Below are 23404 nucleotides of genomic sequence, written 5' to 3' on the forward strand. Positions count from 1 at the left end.
GGAGAAAAAATATACCAATAAAAAAGTCGTAAAAAACAAAGTTGTTTTATTTTATAAATTTTATAAAATGTGCCACATAATATCTGCAGAAAACACTCAAGAAAAACCTCTATGGTTTTCAACTAGACAATAAATTTGTTCAAAGGTCTCTTTTCGCATGGGTTCGCCATGTATTGTACATTTGTTTTTGATGCATTGAAACAAGTTATTTAAAAGCCAATACTTCGAGAAGCATATTTCGAAAAGATTGTCTTATCAGTTCGTAAAGGACAAGGATATGCGGCTTACGAAGGAGACTGACTGCTGTAGAATTTGTAAATATAATTTTGGACTTTCAAAACGTGAATCTCCGTCAGGCCGACGGAGATCACGAGAACCGCGTATCCGGCAAACTGGACGAACTTGAGGAACTCCCAGAGCTTGTCGCAGAAGATGGCGAGCAGGATGCAGTGCAGGAAGCTGTGGACGTTCACGATCTTCCACAGCCAGGCCACGGCGAAGAACAAACCAGACCTGAAGACCGACAGCTGCCGCCGGTGCTGAGAGTCAGTTTCTCCTTCGTCCCTCTCTAGAGACTGCTGGTAGATGTCTATGTACCTGTTCCAAGCCATGGAAGACAGCATCAGCTGGCCCGAGAACAGCAAGATCTTTCTCAGCATCCTCTCCATCGAGACTTTTGGCTTGTAGATGAATCCGACTTCCCCGTTGGAGTCGGACGTCTCTTTAGTCGTTGCTGGCTCGCTGTACTGCGGTAAAACAGTGTGCACTTTGACGTAGCCCCTTCTGGGAGGGTTGTTCTTGAGGAAGCAGAATATCCCGAGAACTAAGAACACACATCCGATGAGATCGCAGATGCCGTCTATATAATACCCGGATGTTCCGACTTCCGATCTTTCTCCGACTATGTGCTTCCTTGATCTGGCGACATGTCCATCCAGGTCGTCTAGCAAGGTTCGTATCTGGAACAGCACGACGCCTACTCTTCTGTAGGGTAAAGAGTCCACCGATATTAGCTTTCCAGCTATCGCCGCTAGTACTACGTGGGAGTACGATATTATGTTCGGCGTTATGAAAGGCATCCTCTGCGATATCCCTATGGAAATGTCGATGATTGACACCAGCGGAGCGAACAGGTAATGATTCGTGTGATCTAGCATCAACGCCTTGACCGTGGGATAGCATAAAGGATTAATATCGCACGGGATCCATGTCACACAGTCGTATTCCAACGCGTCGACTCCAAAAGATCTATCGACCCTTCTATTATAATGGGTCGACGACGAAACACTGTTGAAACTGACAGATTCTAGAGCATTCCGCGACAATTCGGTAGAAAACTCTCTTCTCGATCCGTTTGTAAGCGAGTATACCGACCAGTTCTTGAATTCTTCTATACCATCGTTTTGACCAGACGTTTTTGAGCCATCGGTACTAATCGGGTAGTTCTGTATCCTCAGGTACATGCTGACATCCATGAAGACGTAGAAGAGCAGTAGGAGAAAGAACAAGCTCAACAGGAACTTGCTGATGTGGGACGAGGGGCCGATCATCTTGGAGCTATTGTATCACAGATCGTAAGAACAATTATCCGTTTGCGACATCGCGGGAACCTTCGTAAACACTATGTCCGAGTTCTGTTCAACAATGGCATTTCGTTGACCGACACACGCGATTTTCACAGGCGAAACAATGGGCACTTATAGACATATTATCCATTTTTATCTGGGTAAGTGTTTTTCAGTTAGCAAGTCTTTAACGGCACTCTTTGTGTCGAAGTCGTTATCTGCGCTGCTGATAAATGTAGACACTTTAGTAGTGTACATATGGCGTAATAAAAAGTGCACTAATTTCTGAGCTAAGCTAGACGGAAAGAATGACTCAATGCTATGATACAGCGGTTCTAGGGTATTATTTTAATTTTTATATTTTTTTACAAAAATGTTTGTAATATTAGTATATAACCACTCACAGAGATTTTTATGTCTACCGGTTTCGAGACGTACCCGTCTCTTCGTCAGGACAATCACTACAGCAGCATGCCAATAATACTACACGTCACCACCATAGCACTATTCATACACATAAAACTGCACAAAATTGCATGTGATAAACATTTTGTGTAGTTTTCAGTATGTGCATAGTGCTATGGTGGTGACAGGTAGTGACAGTATTGGTCCTGATGAAGAGACGGGTACGTCTCGAAACAGGTAGACATAAAAATCTCTGAGTGTTTTTTTTTTTTTTGAGGTCAATCGAACTTGCATCCCTTATGGCACTGCGACCAAATTAGGTCTATTGTGACCAACGGCGAGTGGTTATATACTAATATTACAAATATTTTCGTAAAAAGAAATATAAAAGTAAAAATGACTAACTGCAAAGTAAATGCTTAAAATATTAATAATATTGACAATTGGTCAAAAATAAAATAAAACAATTTCATACATCCCATTAAATGGAAAAAAATATGAATTTATAATAATAATAAAACCCTTATCCGCAACCCAATGGTGCATAGGGCACTGTGTCATATAAACGCAGTGTTATCTTGATCGTTTTTTTACACATGAAGGAAAGGTGATCAGCCCCCCGCTTCAGGTACCAGTCCATGGTAATATTGAATAAATATTACAGTGAAAAAATCACTTATATTTATTTTACCCCCCTTGGGAATCGAACCCGGGACCTCCAGAACGGTAGCCGAGTGTACTGACCATTACACTACGGAGGCGGACGGATGGTGTTTTTGTGTATTTTATTATTATGTGTTGTTTCGTAAACTGTGGAAAAAGCACCAATGTGTTATGTACTTTTCATAAAATTACTATATATACATGTACATGTGTGATTTTCATAATGTCCGCCTCAGTAGTGTTATGGTCAGCACGCACGGCTACCGTGCTGGAGGTCCCGGGTTCGATTCCCAGGTAGGGGGGTGAAAATAAATATAAGCGAATTTTTCACTTTAATATTTATTCCAATATTACCATGGACTGGTACCTGAAGCAAAGGGCTGATCACCCTTCCTTCGTGTGTTAACGATCAAGATAACACTGCTTTTATATGATGCAGTGACCTATGCACCATAAGGGTTTTGAAGAAGATTTTCATAAAAATATTATAATTACAACATTTCAAGTGCGTCCAAATCTTGGTTCACAAGTACAAGTTTTGTACACAGAGGACTTTTTTTAATACTGAATCTTAACTAAGATGAAAAAGAATATGGAATAAGTCTGGGTTTTTACAGGACTTGTGACCTGTCATATTCTGTTCAAGTGATTTTTTCACATTTTTTGGCATCTCAACATAGATGAAGAATATGAAAATCTGGGTTTTTACAGAGCTTGTGACCTGTCATATTCTGTTTAAGTGATTTTTTCACATATTTTGGCATCTCAACATAGATGAAGAATATGAAAATCTGGGTTTTTACAGTGCTTGTGACCTGTCATATTCTGTTTAAGTGATTTTTTCACATTTTTTGGCATCTCAACATAGATGAAGAATATGAAAATCTGGGTTTTTACAGTGCTTGTGACCTGTCATATTCTGTTTAAGTGATTTTTTTCACATTTTTCGGCATCTCAACATAGATGAAGAATATGAAAATCTGGGTTTTTACAGTGCTTGTGACCTGTCATAGGCGGGTTAAGTGATTTTTTTACATTTTTGGCATCTCAACATAGATGAAGAATATGAAAATCTGGGTTTTTACAGGGCTTGTGAACTGTCATATTCTGTTTAAGTGATTTTTTAAAAAAAATTTGGCATCTCAACATAGATGAAGAATATGAAAATCTGGGTTTTTACAGTGCTTGTGACCTGTCATATTCTGTTTAAGTGATTTTTTTTACATTTTTGGCATCTCAACATAGATGAAAAATATGAAAATCTGGGTTTTTACAGTGCTTGTGACCTGTCATATTCTGTTTAAGTGATTTTATTCACATTTTTTGGCATCTCAACATAGACGAAGAATATGAAAATCTGGGTTTTTACAGTGCTTGTGACCTGTCATAGGCGGGTTAAGTGATTTTTTTACATTTTTGACATCTCAACATAGATGAAGAATATGGTCTCGATACAAGTCTGGGTATATACAGGGCTTGCGACCTGTCATAGGCTGGTTAAGTGATCACTTTACACGCGTGTAACATTCACCATTCTATTCTACCCATCATCGACAACCACACTACTCAAGTTTTTGAAAGTTCTACATATGCCATAAATCCCATGACGCTTCATATGCGTGAATTCACTGGAGCCATCTATGGTAACATGATACTACGTTAGAAAATTATCACGACCGAACGGAGATTGTTAAACCTTCACTAGTCTCGAGAAAACCCGACAAGAGAAATGAGAAAGACCAGCGTAGAAGACGAAGAAACCGAACGACTCGCGGCACGTGTGGAAAAATTGACAAATATAATAAAACTAAGATAAAAAAATATACTCTCCAATAAATATCGTACCAAAATAATCTAATCGAATTCACGATAAGAAAGGAATATGAATTTAATATCTACCTACAGTGATTTAGTAACCAAGCCATTCTGACCATTTCCCATACCGAATGGTGCATAGGGCACTCAGGTGTGCCAAATACTTGAAAGTGGTCAGGTTAGGAGTCGTAACAATCGGCGGGTATGTATGAGGAGATGCATGAACGTGGAAGAATGTTTGCAAGAACAGAGTGGTGTGGCGCTCTATTCTCTCTGCCTACCCCTGCGGGGAAGCGGCGTGATGGTTAGTTAGATAGTTAGTTAGTTAGCATAGGGCACTGTTTATTAAACAACATTTTGAGTGTGTCCACATACTTGTTCACAAATCTGGATTATCTCCAATCAGGAGTTATTTTTAAAGATATTTGACGTGGTGAAACCACGTTTATCCTTTCAGGCTGGCTAAAAAAATCAATCGTCAATCCATTTAATTAATTAGTCTTAGGAAAAAAAAAATTTCTGTGCGCGCAAATATTTTTTATGGCTCCGACCTTTTATAATTTACCTGTCGTAAAACTAAAATGTATTTAAAAGGTTTGAATCATAAAAAACTGTCGCCAACCCGCTGGCCTTTGTAAAGGGATAATAGATGTTTGCCGGCGGTCATTTATCCTAAGAGCATTCTTTATTATATTATAAATAAAATTAAGTTTGCTAATTGAAATGTCTAGACGTTGAAAATTTTGGGGGTGGATACAAGCGCACCGTCAGCCAATGAAAAATGGTTTCGAGGGCGTGATCTTCAAGGAGAGAAACCGAATATAACGGGAAGAAATCAGTGGGATCGGTCACTTGGAAGCCGGGGACTTGGAAGCCAACAGTTGGAAGGGATCCATCAGATCAGAGAGGACCGACCAGTCGGACTGGTCGGAATAGTCAGTTGGGAGCAATCAACGGGGAGAAATCAGTTGGAAGGAGCATTCGGGAAATCAGTGGGATCAAGGAGTTGGAAGGAGCAGTCGGGAGAGATCAGGGGGATCGAGCAGTCGGGAGAAATCAGTTAGAAGGAGCATACCTACACCAGGTTTTAAGACTTAAGTGAGGAGAAGAGCGGGAGCTCTACGCAGGGAGAGAGAAGATAGAAAAAAAGGAGTTACTCATCCGGAGTATCAAAAGCAAACCCACGCCGGGTCATAAGCCTCAAATTAAGAGCTGAAGCTCTACTAGGAGAAGAAGATAAGAAGCAAGAATCATCGCACGGCGGCCCGTCATAAGAAGAACCTCATCCCAGCATCCAACGGCGCAGTTTTTTCACAAAGGATCACGGCCACCCCAGCATCATGGCGCATCTTTTCCACCAAAGGTTAGAATAAGTTTAATTTAAGATAGGATTAATTAATTTTAAGCTAATTTAAGATAGCGGATAAGATTAGTTTAAGTTAAAGTCACTTTCGTATAATTTTTATATTTTTAATTAAATCAATTTAAGTATATTTTTTGTGCTGAATTTTCTTTCATCTCCCTATCCCCCCCTTCTAATATTCCCAAGGTATATCAGCTTGATAAGGTGGGCGACGTCATATTTTTTAACTCAACATAGATGAAGAAGAATATATTTATAAAAAATCGTCAATTTTAAGTTGTGCATGTTTTCGGAATACCCAGAAAATGTACTATATCCCAGCAAAAGCGGCATATTTAAAACATAATACTTACCCGCTACAGGGCAGAAAGTGTTGTTTTTGCATTTTTAAGAAAAGGTATTGTTTAATTATTTTTTCAAACATACAAAATATTTTTCAAATGGAGAAAAAACCTTCAGGTTTTACCTAAAAAGATCTGTTGCGCAGTAAAAACTTCAATAAGTGGCTTGATATTTATTTTAATACATTTTATTATATTTTTAAACTTTAAAAACGATCTCCTGAAAAATCAAGTTTTTGATATATGACGTTGTTGAAAGGAGTGAGCGATATTAGGGTTAATATTCAAGCTAATGATAAGCATCGATTATTATTTTTGTTATCTACACCAACCTAGGATAATCTTGAATTTAAATCCGTTGTTTGTTATATTTTTTTTTTATCATGGATGACAGTACATTATTTTTTAATCTGTTAAACATTTTTTATCTGTTAATATTTTTATAATTATATATTTTGTCCGCCTCCGTAGTGTAGTGGTCAGCACGCTCGGCTACCGCACTGGAGGTCCCGGGTTCGATTCCCAGGGGGGTCAAATAAATATAAGTGATTTTTTCACTGTAATATTTATTCAATATTATCCTGGACTGGTACCTGAAGCGGAGGGCTGATCACCTTTCCTTCATGTGTTAACGATCAAGATAACACTGCGTTTATATGATGCAGTGCCCTATGCACCATCGGGTGCGGATAAGGGTTTGAATGAAAAAAATATATATATATATTTTATAGATTATAGATTTTTTCACTGTAATATTTATTCAATATTACCCTGGACTGGTACCTGAAGCGGAGGGCTGATCACCTTTCCTTCATGTGTAAAACGATCGAGATAACACTGCGTTTATATGAAGCAGTGCCCTATGCACCATTGGGGTGCGGATAAGGGTTTTATTGTTATCATTATATTTTATAAGAATTTTTCTGACATCTGATTCTGTTCTACTAATAATTCTTTTAAAAATTGATAAAATTAAAAAAAATGACGGTCGTAAGCCGTGTTAATCCGTGTTCTTCTTCATCTGTATCGAGATGTCAAAAAAATATATAAAAAATAACCCCTAATAGGGTATTATCACTCTGGAAGAATATCTAATTTAACATACTCAACCTATAAAGGAATGTATTAGACTCGTGAAGTGTTTATAACAGCCGATATAATCAATATTTTCATTCATCATTTTCATTTGCAAAATTCGCCTACGTAAAAACGTTGTTTTCGTATGTTGGTAACGAATGACGTCACAGAAACGAATCCACACTACTACTATTACACCTCTTTAAAGCAGATACATAGAGGGATACGCCCCATAACACACCCGATGACGTAAAATTTGATGACGTATAGCGACGTCCGTTTTTAGTTTTATTCAAATATGTAAACTTTAAACCTTAATATCTCCCTTAGTTCTCTACAGATTTCAATAAGAATGCTACCGATAGTCTTGTGATTTTTCATTTTAATTTATTAGCCAATAATAATACATCATGTATGATCACCAGAATGGATCTTTGTCAGACGGGAGGAATATCTAAATTAACATACTCAACCTATAAAGGATTGTATTAGACTCGTGAAGTGTTTTTAACATAAGTAATAATTAATACTTTCATACGTCATTATTTTTTGCAAAATTCGCCCCCGAAAAAACGTTATTTTCGTAAGTTGGCAATGAATGACGTCACAGAAACGATGGAGTTATTTTAATGTTGGTGTCATTACTATATTATTGGCGGCTCTATTTGTTGATGTCTATAATCCACCCCCCTCCCCTCATATTTGTATAACACAAATGGTAGTGTAGAGGTAAACAAACAATCCACACAACTACTATAACAGCTCTATAAACCATAGACAGTAAACCATATGACGTCATAAAACGTTCGATGACGAAAATTTGATGACGTATGAGGACGCACGTTTTTTACTTTTATTCAAATACCTAAAGTTTAAACCTTCATATCTCCCTTAGTTCCCTACAGATGTCAATAAGAATGCTACCGATAGCTAGTGATTTTTCATATTAATTTATTAGCCAATAATCACATCGTGATATGTTTCCATTGTGAACAAGTATTTGGTTACATTAAAAATCTAAATATCTATTCATTTTTATTTGAGTTTTACTTGGTAAAAACCCTTTTTCTCAAATAAACCATGTTCGTAAATACTGCTATGCATTTTGTTTGATATCTGACTTCTGTTCACTCAAGATTTATTATATATATGGTATATATATATTTTAATTTATGTTTGTAATCATATATAAATATTTACCGTCGCACGATGCTCAGATGAAATACGTAGGGTAAGCGAACCAATGTTGGACACTGACCAAATTAGGTTTATATAATATATATTACATATACAAACTATATTATTTTTTGACATCTCATCAAAGATGAAGAAGAATATGGAAGTCTGGGCATTTACGGTGCTGACGACCGTCGTAGGCTGGTTTAAGTGATCACTTTACACATATTTATGACATTTATTTCTGGGCACTTATGGCGGTCATCAGCCCCGTAAATGCCCAGACTTACATATTCTTCTTCACCTTTGATGAGATGTCAAAAAGTAGTATGAAAATAACTCCTGTGATTGGAGATAATCCAGATTTTGTGAACAAGTATTTGGACACACTCAAAATGTTGTATACAAAGTATGTTTTACACTTAATTTACATTATGTATATATATTTACATCTTACAGTAAACAAAACATTTATGATTAAATTCTTTCAGACTCTTTTCATTCTTCATACATTCAGGCATATCATCATACATTTTCAAACCCTTATACATCAAAAATATTTGCGATTCATGTTCATGAAATTTTTTATTTAAAACTATTTTGTCCTGAAAATATTTCGGTAATTTATCGTTAAAAATTGTATATATATAAAGATAAGCATATTATATATATGTTGACATATTCAGTTGCGGCAAATATGTGTTGAAAAGTCGAATGGTAAGCATATTCACCTCTGAGGATCTTTAAACTCTTTCTCTGCGTTGTATGTACGTCTCCACTAGAATCAACACCTCAACATCATCATCTCACACACACACACCCTCTTACACACTTCACACATGCACATTCGCCCTCTCATACGCGTTCATTTGCTAGATCTACACTAGATCTTTTGTACGAATCTTTTTGTGTTTCTGTGGTTAACTGTAATTGTCTCTGTAAATGAAAACACTTGTTTTTTTTTACCAATTGAGTTTATTTTATGACGACTAGTTTCGGTAACTATGCTTCTATCTTTAGGTCTTAATGTAAACTTACTTTAAACCTGAAGATGGAAGCATAACTTCCGAAACTAGTCTTCATAAAATAAACTTAAGTGGTAAAAAAAAGAGTGTTTTCATTTACAATTCCATCATGTCTTACCACAAAGTTAATGCCGAAAAAATAAATAAAACGTTATTGGCTTTATTTTATGTATATTTTTTAAATATTGAATTATATTGTTTTATATGCGTTGCTGTTTTTAACCCAAATAAATAAATTTAAAAAAATAGTGCAGCATTTACTCTGCTCCCAACATTCGCTCCTTTCTATATCTCGACAATAATAATTGAAAGCTGACCCACCGCATGCCCAAATCTGATAAAGAAGCATCTAGGCTTCCTGACAGATCTGCTCTTGCAAAGCATTTTTTTTAAACTAAGTTGCGAAATTTATTGAATATGTGAAACAATATAAAATTGTATCCCGATTTTACTGTGAATTAACATTCAAAAGCTTTCAATATACCTGTCACTGCCAATCTAAATAAATACAAGATTGTAAGTCCATCACCAAATTTTCTAGAAGTACCCCGGTGTAGGCAGTGAAAGGGATTAGTATTTAGTTCAGTTAGTCAGCTAGATCCGATGCCGACTCGACGTTGGCCGGTACGCAGACGCCCACAACCCCGACCAGCACAGCAGACAGACACGGAATAGTGCAAAGACATTTACAGAGAATAGTCTAGCATCGCATTTCCACTCAACCATTATTCTTCGACAATAATAAGTATGAACTCTATCAATGGGCAGTCCGTAACCTGTCCAAAACTGGTTCGTTTACCCTTCGTGCTTATTCATGCCCATAGCGTCAGCCAGTACGCGGATATGAGATAAGGTATTATCGCTGTTACTACAAAGTGAGTGTGGTTAGCTCTTGTGTACTTTTAAGAGTACAATAGAACCTCTATTGAACGTATTGTGAACCAGGCATTCGCTATACATCTTCCTCGAAAGACATTTAGAAGAAGATCAAAGAATTCATGGATGCTGCAGAAAGATAACATGATTCAAAACTTTGAAGTATGAATATCGTAGTCGTACAGGAGAAAGTGACCAACTACCAAAACGTAAAATGTTCAGGAGGCCCCATTTAAGTCACTTTTGCTTGGCAAGAAAATAAACATCAATGCAGTTAGTCATTTTTAACAAGTCAATATATAATGCCTCCGTAGTATAGTGGTCAGCACGCTCGGCTACCGTTCTAGAGGACCCGGGTTCGATTCCCAGGGAGGGCAAGAATAAATATGAGTGATTTTTCACTGTAATATTTATTCAATATTACCCTGGACTGGTACTTGAAGCGGAGGGCTGATCACCTTTCCTTCATGTATAAACGATCAAGATAACACTGCGTTTATATGACGCAGTGCCCTATGCACCATTGGGGTGCGGATAAGGGTCTTATTATTATATATAATACTTCCAAATTTAAAATCGTTCTGGGATTTTTTCAGGGCAATATTAAGCTAGTAGATTTCAAATAGTCAATGATCACGTTTTTGTAAGAAATGGTAACTTGGTAACTTTCTCCTGTATGACTACGATATTTAAAAAAATCAAGAAAATAAGTAGGAGCAAGTTGGGTGTTCATCTTCCTCGAAAAACATATAGACAAAGAGCAAAAAATTCGTGGATGCTGCAGAAAGATAACATGATACGAAGGCATGGCCTAGGTGACGTTGTCCATGGTAGAAGGACCTACAGCCTGAGGACGAGGAGAGCTGATCCCAACAGTCTACAAAGACGATAATTTGGGATGAAACCAAGAAGAATATCGCTCACTCCTTTCAAGAACGTCATAAATCAAAAATCGTCAATTTTCAGTTGTGCATGTTTTCGGAATGCCCAGAAAATGTACTATATCCCAAAAAACAGACATATTTTTAACTTAACATTTACCCGCTACAGGGCATAAAGTGTTGTTCTTGAATTTTGAAGAAAATGTATTGTTTAATTATTTTTAAAAAATTACTAAATATTTTTCAAATGGAGAAAAAACCTTTAGGTTTTACTTAAAAAGATCTGTTGCACAGTAAAAAGATCAATAAGTAACTTGATACAATGATTAAAGAAAACACTTGTTTTTTACCACTTGAGTTTTATTATAGACTACATGTTTCAGAAGTTAAACTTCCATCATTCAGGTCTGTATAGTAACTAAAATATAAAATATAAAATTTTTCTATAAATAAGGAGAGGGGAAAGTAAAGGGAAAGGGTAAGTCAAGGGACGGAGTTTGAAAACAAAGGAAAAATGGAAAGCAAAGGTGAAGAATTTTGAAACAATATACTATTTAATAAATTATTAGTAGAATTTAGGTTTTTTTGGATTTCTAAATTTTCAATTAAATTAAATTTATTTAATATGCAGACCTGAATGATGGAAGTTTAACTTCTGAAACATGTAGTCTATAATAAAACTCAAGTGGTAAAAAACAAGTGTTTTCTTTAATCATTGGAACATTTCTTACCACAAAGTTAATGACGAAACAATAAATAAAGTAACTTGATATTTATTTTTAATACATTGTATTATATTTTTAAACTTTAAAAACGTCCTCCTGAAAAAACAAGTTTTTTGATTTATGACGTTCTTGAAAGGAGTGAGCGATATGTCCAACATCGATGTATAACACCTACTCTAGGCAACTAGAAACAGCTGAAATGCGAATGCTTAGATGGTCAGCTGGAGTGTCCCTTAGAGACAGAATAAAGAGTTCACGCATTCGTGGGAGCCTGGCTGTAACAGGCGTCAATAGTAAGGTAGAGGAAAGGCAATTGGGATGGTATGGGCACATAGGACGCAGAGAACCTGATCATATTATGAACCAGGCAATCGCCATGGATCTACCTCGAAAGACATCTAGAGGAAGACCAAAGAATTCATGGATGCTGCAGAGAGATAACATGATTCGAAAGCATGGCCTAGGTGACGTTGTCCATGGTAGAAGGACCTACAGCGTGAGGACGAGGAGAGCTGACTTCAATAGTCTACAAAGACGATAAGTTGAATAGAATAAGAAGAAGAATAGAACATCTAGTATGGTAATCAATAAAAAAAAATGCGTTGGATTCTTGTTTGATCATATTGTACCTAAGCAACTTCATTTGTAACAAAAAATCATTGAATTGTTTAAAATAGATATCGCTAATGTTATCGATTAGAATTTTCACACGAGACCAACTAACTAATTAACCATCACGCCATTTCCCGCAGGAGTAGGCAGAGAGATCAGAACGCCACACCACTCTGTCTTTGCAAACATTCTAAGCCTCTCCCACATTCATGCATCACCTCATATATACCTGCTGATTGCTTTGACTCCTGACCGGACTGACAACTTGATCACGCCAAGTTTTCTTAGGTCTTCCTCTCCTTCTATTTCCTACTATATTCACTCTATAAATTTATTTTACAGTTCTTTCTTTACTCATTCGTTCCACATGCCCAAACCATCCATTTTTTTTTATTAAAAAAATCATTTACAACATTTTAAGTGTGTTCAAATACTTGTTCACAAATCTGGGTTTTCTGTGTGTGTATGTGTGAGCAAATGTGTTTATATTATTTCTTCTAACCCTTATTCGCACCCAATGGTGCATAGGGCACCGCATCATATAAACGCAGTGTTATCTTGATAATTAACATACGAAGAAAGGTGATCAGCTTCGCTTCATAATAATTCGGGTAATATTGAATAAATATTACAGTGAAAACATCACTATTTATTTAACGCCCCTGGGAATCGAACACAGGACCTCCAAAACGGTAGCCAAGCATGCTAACCATAACACTGCGGAGGCGGACTAATTATAATTATTATCATATTTTATTATCATGCCAAGTTTTCCTCGGTCTTCATCCGCCTCATAAACTCATTTTACAGTTCTATCTTCACTAATTCGATAAAAAAAATACTGATCTAACACCTTCAGTCTATTTTTCCACTATTGCTGGTAAAAATCACAGTCGCACTAAACGGTTTCATTTCGATTATCAGCGATAACGCTTCGACTCGCATCGCGAATTATTTACGACACGACATGTTGATAAGATAAGCGATACAGTACACCGCGCCGTTCGGAAGGTACAGCAACACTGTCACACGTCACTGCTGGCTACGCTTTATTGGCCGGTGAGTGTATTGTGTGCGGATTGGCTCATTACGGCTTAACACGTTGACTCCTGTTGCCAAAAAATATATGCAAGTGAATCTTTTTAAATTTACAGCATTTTGAGTGTGTCCAAATACTTGCTCACAAATCGCTCACTCCTTTATTAAAAATCGTCAATTTTCAGTTGTGAATGTTTTCGGAATGCCCAGAAAATGTACTATATCCCAGCAAAAGCGGCATATTTTTAACTTAATATTTACCCGCTACAGGGCAGAAAGTGTTGTTTTTGCATTTTGAAGAAAAGGTATTGTTTAATTATTTTTTAAATATACTAAATATTTTTCAAATGAAGAAAAAAACCTTCAGGTTTTACCTAAAAAGATCTGTTGCACAGTAAAAAGTTCAATAAGTGGCTCGATATGTATTTTTAATACATTTTATTATATTTTTAAACTTTAAAAACGATCTACTGAAAAATCAAGTTTTTTTTATTTATGACGTTCTTGAAAAGAGTGAGCGATATATAATATGCTTATCTTTATACATACAATTTTTAACGGTAAATTACTTAAATATTTTAAGGATAAAATAAAGTTTTTTTGATATATGACGTTGTTGAAAGGAGTGAGCGATATGTTTAAATGTGTATACCCGGCGTCAATGGGTTAGATCCTGAACAACAAACGGTGAGGAAGTGACTTAAAACAATAACGAAGTGTTCCGGAGAACATCGAGCCGAAAGGGTTACACCGACACGACCAACAAATAATGCCGTATATACAAAACCGCAAAATTACAAGTTAGCGATTGCAACAAGCAAAAAAAAAACAGATCAATGCTGTGATTAAGATGTAGTAATGTCAATAATGGGTAGATTTGGTGAATGTTACACGTGTGTAAAGTGATCACTTAAACCAGCCTATGACGGTCGTCAGCCCCTTAAATGCCCAGACTTCCATATTCTTCTTCATCTTTGATGAGATGTCAAAAAATAAGATGTAGTAACACTCTCCCTATTATACGTCGTTCAATCTTTGTAATACCGCTTTGCGACTATAGGTTTCGGAATAGCCATTCCACCATCAAGTCAACTACAGGGCAACTAGACTGCAACCGGTTGCCCTGATGATGGAATGGTTATTCCGAAACCGGCGAGTTTTCAAATGGTATTACACAAAGTGAACGACGAATGATATGGAGAGTTTACTAAATTTTGAGGGTGTCCAAATACTTGTTCACAAATCGGGGTTTTCTCCAGTAAGGTGTCATTTTTACATTTTTAGCATCTCAGCACAGTTTTTTTTATAAGGAAAAATATTTGTGTTTTAATTATTTACAACAATACTTAAATTTCAACATTTTGAGTGTGTCCAAATACTTGTTCACAAAATCTGGATTATCTCCAATTACAGGAGTTATTTACATATTATTTTTTAACATCTCATCAAAGATGAAGAAGAATATGGAAGTCTGGGCGTTTACGGGGCTGACGACCGTCATAGGCTGGTTTAAGTGATCACTTTATACACGTGTAACATTCACCAATTCTACCCATTATTGACAACCACACTACTCAAATTCTTGGAAGTTCTATATATATGAACCAATTTAGAAACCTTGTTCTTGAATCGCTAGAACTTCACTAGAGACATCTATTGGTGAGATGTAAAGAAGCTTTTTATTAAGCAGTAGTGTGGTTGTCAATAATGGGTAGAATTGGTGAATATTGGTGTGTAAAGTGATCACTCAAACCAGCCTATGACGGTCGTCAGCCCCGTAAATGCCCAGACTTCCATATTCCCCTTCACCTTTGATGAGATGTCAAAAATAATATTAAACCACTTTCATTTTTGGTACTTTTCTCCAACGTTTCGGCAAGAACCTTGTCATCTTCAGGGATAGACATTTACATCTACATAAGAACGTGGAGGTCCTCGCCAAAACGTTAAATTTCCATTATAAATGATTTTAAGTAATCAGGAATTCTAGTAGTTAGACACCTATAAAATTAACATGTATATTTATATAGATTGTATCACGACTGCAGAATTCCAGCTTAGATCTGCTAGTGCCTTGGTCGTCAAACTGCGGCCCGCGGCAGATATTTGTGCGGCCCGCGATATAATAATAAAACCCTTATCCGCACCCCAATGGTGCATAGGGCACTGTGTCTTATAAACGCGGTGTTATCATGATCGTTTTACTTATGAAGGAAAGGTGATCAGCCCTCCGCTTCAGGTACCAGTCCATGGTAATATTGAATAAATATTACAGTGAAAAAATCACTTATATTTATTTTTACCCCCCTTGGGAATCGAACCCGGGACCTCCAGAACGGTAGCCGAGCGTGCTGACCATTACACTACGGAGGCGGACCGCGATATAGCAAACAATTTTAGTAGATTAAATATAATATTGTAAACTACGTATAAAAATTACATAAAAAATATGTTTGTAGTTCTAGTAAAAATCTTGAATAATAAACTGTTTTTTCTTTAATATATTATTAGATTAAAACCAATATTTTTAGCTTTTCCACTTTATTTTTATTTGACCAGCGACCGGGTTTCGTCGTTACCGACATCATCAGACTGGTTAATCAACTTTTAACTTTTTGACGTTAACTGGTTAAAAATGCAATTCCATCACGAAGTGTCAGTGGATAATATAAATCTATTAAAAAGTCCGCCTCCGTAGTGTAATGGTCAGCACGCTCGGCTACCGTTCTGGAGGTCCCGGGTTCGATTCCCATGGGGTGTAAAAATAAATATAAGTGATTTTTTCACTGTAATATTTATTCAATATTACCATGGACTGGTACCTGAAGCGGAGGGCTGATCACCTTTCCTTCATGTGTAAAACGATTATGATAACACTGCGTTTATAAGACACAGTGCCCTATGCACCATTGGGGTGCGGATAAGGGTTTTATTATATTATTATTATTAAAAAGTGTTTTTTCTTTCTTTTTTATCAGGGATGATACAGATATCTTTACCCATATCCAAATCTTTCGGATATCCGAAATAAAAAAAAATATCCGTATCCGAATTCGATGTAAAAATGATTCGGATAATTGCGGATGTTACTCTAAATTACATTTTTTTAATTGACATGACTCGATATTAATATTTGTTTTGAGTTAAGACAGATTATTTATTGATTTGGCGTTTAATTTGTAGAACTCCATTTTAATTTATGTATTAATTTTAAATCAAACACAGATTTTTCGAGTCTACTAAGTTGTATTTTACTAACAAAAAACACATAAAAAATTATATTGTGACGATTGTTTCGCCTTGTTAGGGCATTATCAAACGAATGTGAAGATCAAATGGACTACGGTCCTTATGAAGCTATACAATTCTAAGTGACAGTTTTAACACGTGCAGCAATAATTTATGGGAGACAACAGCAGCTAATGGGGGATGTAGGTATGTTCCCTTATATTTATTTTCTGGGAAAGGAAGAATTTATTGACATGGCCATATTTTAGAGAATTAATATTTTAAAGCTTAATACACTTGTTGGTAATATTATTTTTAAGAATTTTTAAATGTAGATGTAATTATTAGTTTATCTGTTTATTTTTTAAAAATCTGTGTTTGATTTAAAATTAATACATAAAAAAAAAAATAAAAAAATAAAAAAAGACAGATTATCTTTGACTGTTTTAGCACTGCGACTAACTTTATTTTTACAATATTTCGAGTAATTAAAATCTCGATAGAGACAAATAATATTTTTAATTTATTTCAGGGAACAGCATCAAGTGGCCACTTAAACCAGCCAATGACAGGTCATAAGCCCTGTAAATGCCTAGATAGGGGTAGGGGTTGGCTAGGAGTACGTTTAGGAGCTTCGAGCTGGAAGCTAGCATGTCGGCTATCGTACATAATACCCAATTCATAAGTGTCATAACATTGTCTCATGTGGCCCTTGACCAGAAAAGTGTGACGACCGCTGTGCTAGTGTGTTTCCTGGCTGTGTGAAGTGGGCCTATAATCTTCATTAATGAAGTACACCCACGAGAAAAGGTCGACTGGGCCGTCAATTCGCGGGGGACCACTCCTGGTAGACGTTCTCGCGTCACGTGACGCGGCCTGCGACGCCAAGCGGCATAATTTTGCATAATATCAACCGTATTGTTACGCGGAACGAGATGTAAAAGAATTTTCTTGTACGCGTATTCATAGTAAATAAATATCACGATGTGTGATATTATTGGCTAATAAATTAATATGAAAAATCGTAAGACTATCGGTAGCATTCTCATTAAAATATGTAGAGAACTAAGGAAGATATGAAGGTTTAAACTTTAGATATTTTGATAAAACGAAAAACGTGCGTTCGCATACGTCATCAAATTTCCGTCATCGAACGTTTTATGACGTCACATGGTTTATTGTCTATGGTTTACAGAGCTGTAATAGTAGTAGTGTGGATTGTTTGTTTACCACTACACTACCATTTGTGTTATACAAATATGAGGGGAGAGGGGGGTGGACCATAGACATCGACAAATAGAGCCGCCAATAATTTAGCAATGACACCAACATTAAAATAACTCCGTCGTTTATGTGACGTCATTCATCGCCAACTTACGAAAATAACGTTTTTTCGAAGGCGAATTTTCCAAAAGAAAATGATGAATGAAAATATTAATTACATTGGCTGTTATAAACACTTCACTAGTCTAATACAATCCTTTATAGGTTGAGTATGTTAAATTTGATATTCCTCCCGTCTGACAAAGATCCATTGCTTTAAAAGTTTGACCTTGTTACGGAAAGCGTGCACTAGCTATCTAACTGCTTATCAGTCCGATTCTCCGCAGGGGTAGGCAGAGAGGATAGAACTCCACATTAGTCAATATTTCTTTGCAAAAAAATGACATCTCTTGACAAAAAGCTTCTTTACATCTCACCAATAGATGTCTCTAGTGAAGTTCTAGTGATTTTAGAACAAGGTTTTTAAATTGGTTCATATATATAAAGAACTTCCAAGAATTTGAGTAGTGTGTTTGTCAATGATGGGTAGAATTGGTGAATGTTACACGTGTGTAAAGTGATCACTTAAACCAGCCTATGACGGTCGTCAGCCCCGTAAATGCCCAGACTGCCATATTCTTCTTCATCTTTGATGAGATGTCAAAAGGTAATATGAAAATAACTCCTGTGATTGGAGATAATCCAGATTTTGTGAACAAGTATTTGGACACACTCTAAATGTTGCAAGAATTATTATAACTTGAATGCATTTCCTCATACATATCCGCCGATTATTTTGACTCCTGACCTTAGGTGCAAGCATTTGACATACAGTAAACGCTTTGAATGACCGAATGACGCTTCCGACGAATGAATTAACTGAATAACCGATTTATCCCACCGCTAACAGATGGCAGGCAGCCTTTATTTATTTTTTTAATCTAACGTCCAAGTGACTCAGAAATCTAGCTACGGCTTATGCAACACCGTTTATCATGTCCCTACTCAGGCTTCAACTTTATATGTTTCGTGGAGTGGATTTACGCCGATAAATTACTCTTTATATTATTATTATTATAAACCATTATCCACCCCCCAATGGTGCATAGGGCACTGCATCATATAAACGCAGTGTTATCTTGATCGTTAACACACAAAGGAAAGGTGATCAGCCCTCCGCTTCAGGTACCAGTCCAGGGTAATATTGAATCAATATTAGAGTAAAAAAATCACGTGCATATATAAATTTGAATCCCTCCCTGGGAATCGAGCCCGGAACCTCCGGAACGGCAGCCGAGCGTGCTGACCATTACACTACGGAGGCGGACAAAGTTACTATAATTTCATGTGATTCATGAGTGAAAATTCTAGGCAGAAACACTCGCATGGCAGGCAGCCGAGTCGCTTTGTGACTTATGACGTTTCTGCGCCCATGTTACTTTCATTAATTCCTGGAACGAATCCAGGATTTTCCAGCATTGATTTCTGGAAACTTTGCGCCAGAAACTCCAGAAATATGACTATACAATATACCGCATACAGTTGGCTTAGTACGCAAAGCGTCCAACTACTAATAATAACATATTAATTTTTGACATCTCATCAAAGATGAAGAAGAATATGGTAGAATTTCGAATGTTGTGCGTGTGTAAAGTGATCAATTGACCAGCCCAAGACAGGTCGTATGCCCTGTTAAACCCAGACTTCCATATTATTCTCCATCTATGTTGAGATGTCCGCCTCCGTAGTGTAATTGTCAGCATGCTCGCCTACCGTTCTGGAGGTCCCAGGTTCGATTCCCAGGGGGGGTCAAATAAATATCAGTGATTTTTTCACTGTAATATTTATTCAATATTACCCTGGACTGGTACCTGAAGCGGAGGGCTGATCACCTTTCCTTCATGGGTAATCGATCGAGATGACACTGCGTTTGTATGAAGCAGTGCCCTATGCACCATTGGGGTGCGGTAAGGGATTTATTATTATTATGATGAGATGTCAAAAAAATGTAAAAAATAAAGAATCTATAATATATATTTGGAGGAAGAACTTTGTGATTTTCCAATTTATTATTAAAATATAACTTAGTTTTAAAATCACGGTTAACATTTTACTATAACTTAATTATAATGTCCACCAGTTTCGAAGCTAACCGGTAGACATTATAATTAAGTTATAATAAAATAGCGGAAGCTAAACTGGCAGTGCACAACAGAGTCCTGGTTCCAACTCTAATGTATGGAAGTGAAACATGGAGTTGGCAAAATGGTGAAAGTAGACTGAATGCAGTCGAAATGCGATCTCTCAGAAAAATGTGCGACAAAACGATGTATGATAGATGTGCGAATAGTGAAATAAGGAAGGAATGCAAAGCTGGGATAAGCATTATCGATAAAATTAAGAAAGGTGTATTGAGATGGTTTGGTCATGTGGAACGAATGAGTGAGGAAAGAACGGTAAAACAAATTTATGAGGCGAATGTAAGTGGAAAAAAGAGCAGAGGAAGACCGAGAAAAAAATGGCACGATCAGGTATGCCAAATACTTGAAAGTGGTCAGGTTAGGAGTCGTAACAATCGGCGGGTATGTATGAGGAGATGCATGAACGTGGAAGAGGCGAAGAATGTTTGCAAAGACAGACTGGTGTGGCGTTCTATTCTCTCTGCCTACGCCTGCGGGGAAGCGGCGTGATGGTTAGTTAGTTAGTAAGTTAGTTTATAATAAAATATTTATAGTGATTTTAAAACGAAGTTATATTTTAATTATAAATTAAATAATCATCCCTTAGAATTTTTTAAATAATAATATCGGACAAACGATAATATTGTCTAATGACAAGTACCATCGCAATTCTCCGTTGACACTGATAAAATCATAAATAAATAAATCGATTTTTTTTAAATCCACGCTAGCAAATAGTATCGATAATACAGGAAGCCCCTCAGTTATAGTGACGAGCGCACATCAACATTAGGGTGGATCGCCGGGCCAAACAAAGGAGTGGATCCGATACTATAAGAAGGATGAAAGTAGCAGTAGAAATGCAATCCCTCAGACGTATGTGGTGCAAAAAGATGTATGATAGATGTTCGAACTGCGAAATAAGGAAATGATGCAAGGCTGAGATAAATATTATCGATAAAATTAAGAAAGGTGTGTTGAGATGGTTTGGGCATGTGGAACGAATGAGTGAGCAAAGAACGGCAAAACAAAATTACGAGGCGAATGTAGTTGGAAAAAGGGCAGAGGAGGACTGAGGAAAACTTGGCACGATCAGATTTGTCAAATACTTGAAGGCGACCGGGTAAGGAGTCGAAATAATCGTTGCGTATGTAAAAATATCGTGTTTAGCTACCGTGCTGGAGGTCCCGGGTTTGGTTCCCAGGGGGGGCAAAATAAATGTGAGTGTTTTTTCACTCGAATCTTTATTCAATATTACCCTGGACTGGTACCTGAAACGCAGGACTGATCACCTTGGTTTCATATAATAAGCGATCAATATATGTGTATATATATATATGTGTATATATATATATATGTGTATATATATATGTGTATATATATATATATATATATATATATATATATATATATATATATATATATATATATATATATATATTTATACATATATATTTATACATATATATTTAATAAGAAACGACCCACCCTAACACGAGCTACAGTAATCAAATTAGATTGTAACGCATTCGTACGTCGCGTCGGCGCACCGTTCCTTCTACAGAACCACTTAGTTCCGAGCTCTGATTCCATGAATATTTCATAACGCTAGTGACGTCACTAGCCAAATTACTCACATTAGACCCTTTTTGACTGGAATATTTACATACTTAACAAAATAATATTCCTCGGCGAATAGACTTTTAGATTTATTATATAAAGGTTGTTGATTTTTATTACTACTAATGACCCTTAGTGTAGTGTCCGCCTCCATAGTGCAATGGTCAGCACACTCGGCTACCGCACTGGAGGTCACAGGTTCGATTCCCAAGGGGAGGGGGGGTTAAATAATTGATATTAAGGTCCAATATACGAAAAGTCTCAACTCAATTTTCTCTCAACCCAACATTAGACGTTATTGTTTCTTTTCTTAAAACACCGTGTATTGGTATCGAAAAGTGATCACTAAACCAGCCCATGACAGGGCATAACTCCTTTAAATACTAAGATTATCATATTCTTCTTCGTCTATGTTGAGATATCAATTTTTTTAAATAATACGAATATCCAAAAAACCTAATACTGACTAATAACCCCTAGTGCACTTTTCGCCATTTTACCTTGAAATATAAAATCTGAAACACACCTCGAAACACTCGTATGAAACTCACTCACATTCACTAGTTAAACTTTGAAAATCACAAATAATTTGTATTTTTTTTCACTTTTTTTTTTAAAACTACGCGACGCAGTACGGTCTTCCAAATGGCCGCATCTGGAAAGAATAAAAATATTCAATGAAAATTGCATTTAAAATATATTATAATTTATATTTGAAGCACTGACTTTGTGATTTTCCATTTTATAATTAAAATGTAGCTTTGTTTTAAAATCACTATAAATATTTTATTATAACTTAATTATAATGTCTACCGGTTTCGAAGCTAACGGCTAAAGAAGCGGTTAGCTTCGAAACCGGTAAACATTATAATTAAGTTATAATAAAATTCATAGTAATATAATATTAGTGATTTTGAAATGAAGTTACATTTTAATTGTAAAATATATTAATTCGCTAAATAATCCGAACTAAATTATACTTATTTTATTCAATACAACAACGCTTTATAAAAAGCCCATGTAAGTTAAATAGGGAGAGAATGGCTATAAAATGAAATCTTTTAATCATGAAGAATTAGGGAAAGTTTATACGTTTTGAGATATAATGTATCCGAATTTAGGAAAGTTTATACTTTATGAGATATGATGAATCCGAATTCAGGAAATTTTATACGTTTTGAAACATGATGCAAACGAACTCAGGAAAGTTTATACGTTTTGAGCCACGTCGAATCCGAACTCGGGAAAGTTTATACGTTTTGATTTATGATGAATCCGAATTCAGGAAATTTTATACGTTTAGAGACCTGATGAATCCGAACTCAGGAAAGATTATACGTTTTGAGACATGATGAATCCGAATTCAGGAAAGTTTATACGTTTTAATTTATGATGTATCCAAATTCAGGTAAGTTTATACGGTTAGAGATTCGCTGAATCCGAATTAATGAAAATTATGCGTTTTAAGTAATTATGAATCCGTATTTACTAGAATTTATACATTTTGAATTTAAGTTTTACTTGTTAAATACCACTTTTTAAATAGTAGTA

At 36.1% G+C, this 23404-nt stretch overlaps 2 protein-coding genes across 3 annotated transcripts in view; both read right to left on the minus strand.

Annotated features, from left to right (window-relative positions):
• LOC148302178 (putative ATP-dependent RNA helicase DHX35) overlaps positions 1-23404 on the minus strand; it is a 68877-nt gene that overhangs the window by 35097 nt on the left and 10376 nt on the right. The gene's annotated exons all lie outside the window — the stretch shown is intronic.
• Cpes (Ceramide phosphoethanolamine synthase) lies at positions 13-22411 on the minus strand. The gene is made up of 2 exons (XM_088272115.1): positions 22380-22411; positions 13-1783 (listed from the first exon to the last, which is right to left on the minus strand). The coding sequence occupies exon 2, from the start codon at positions 1548-1550 to the stop codon at positions 285-287; it is 1266 nt and encodes a 421-aa protein (XP_088128241.1). The 5' UTR covers positions 1551-1783; positions 22380-22411; the 3' UTR covers positions 13-284.

The sequence above is a fragment of the Brachycentrus maculatus genome, unplaced genomic scaffold (assembly GCF_059751285.1).
Source record: "Brachycentrus maculatus isolate JH-2025_06_01 unplaced genomic scaffold, ASM5975128v1 h1tg000475l, whole genome shotgun sequence".
Taxonomy (NCBI): Eukaryota; Metazoa; Arthropoda; class Insecta; order Trichoptera; family Brachycentridae; genus Brachycentrus; species Brachycentrus maculatus.

What these genes read in the sequence shown, in the direction of transcription:
- Cpes (XM_088272115.1), bottom strand. Translation starts at nt 1,550, where the DNA reads ATGATCGGCCCCTCGTCCCACATCAGCAAGTTCCTGTTGAGCTTGTTC.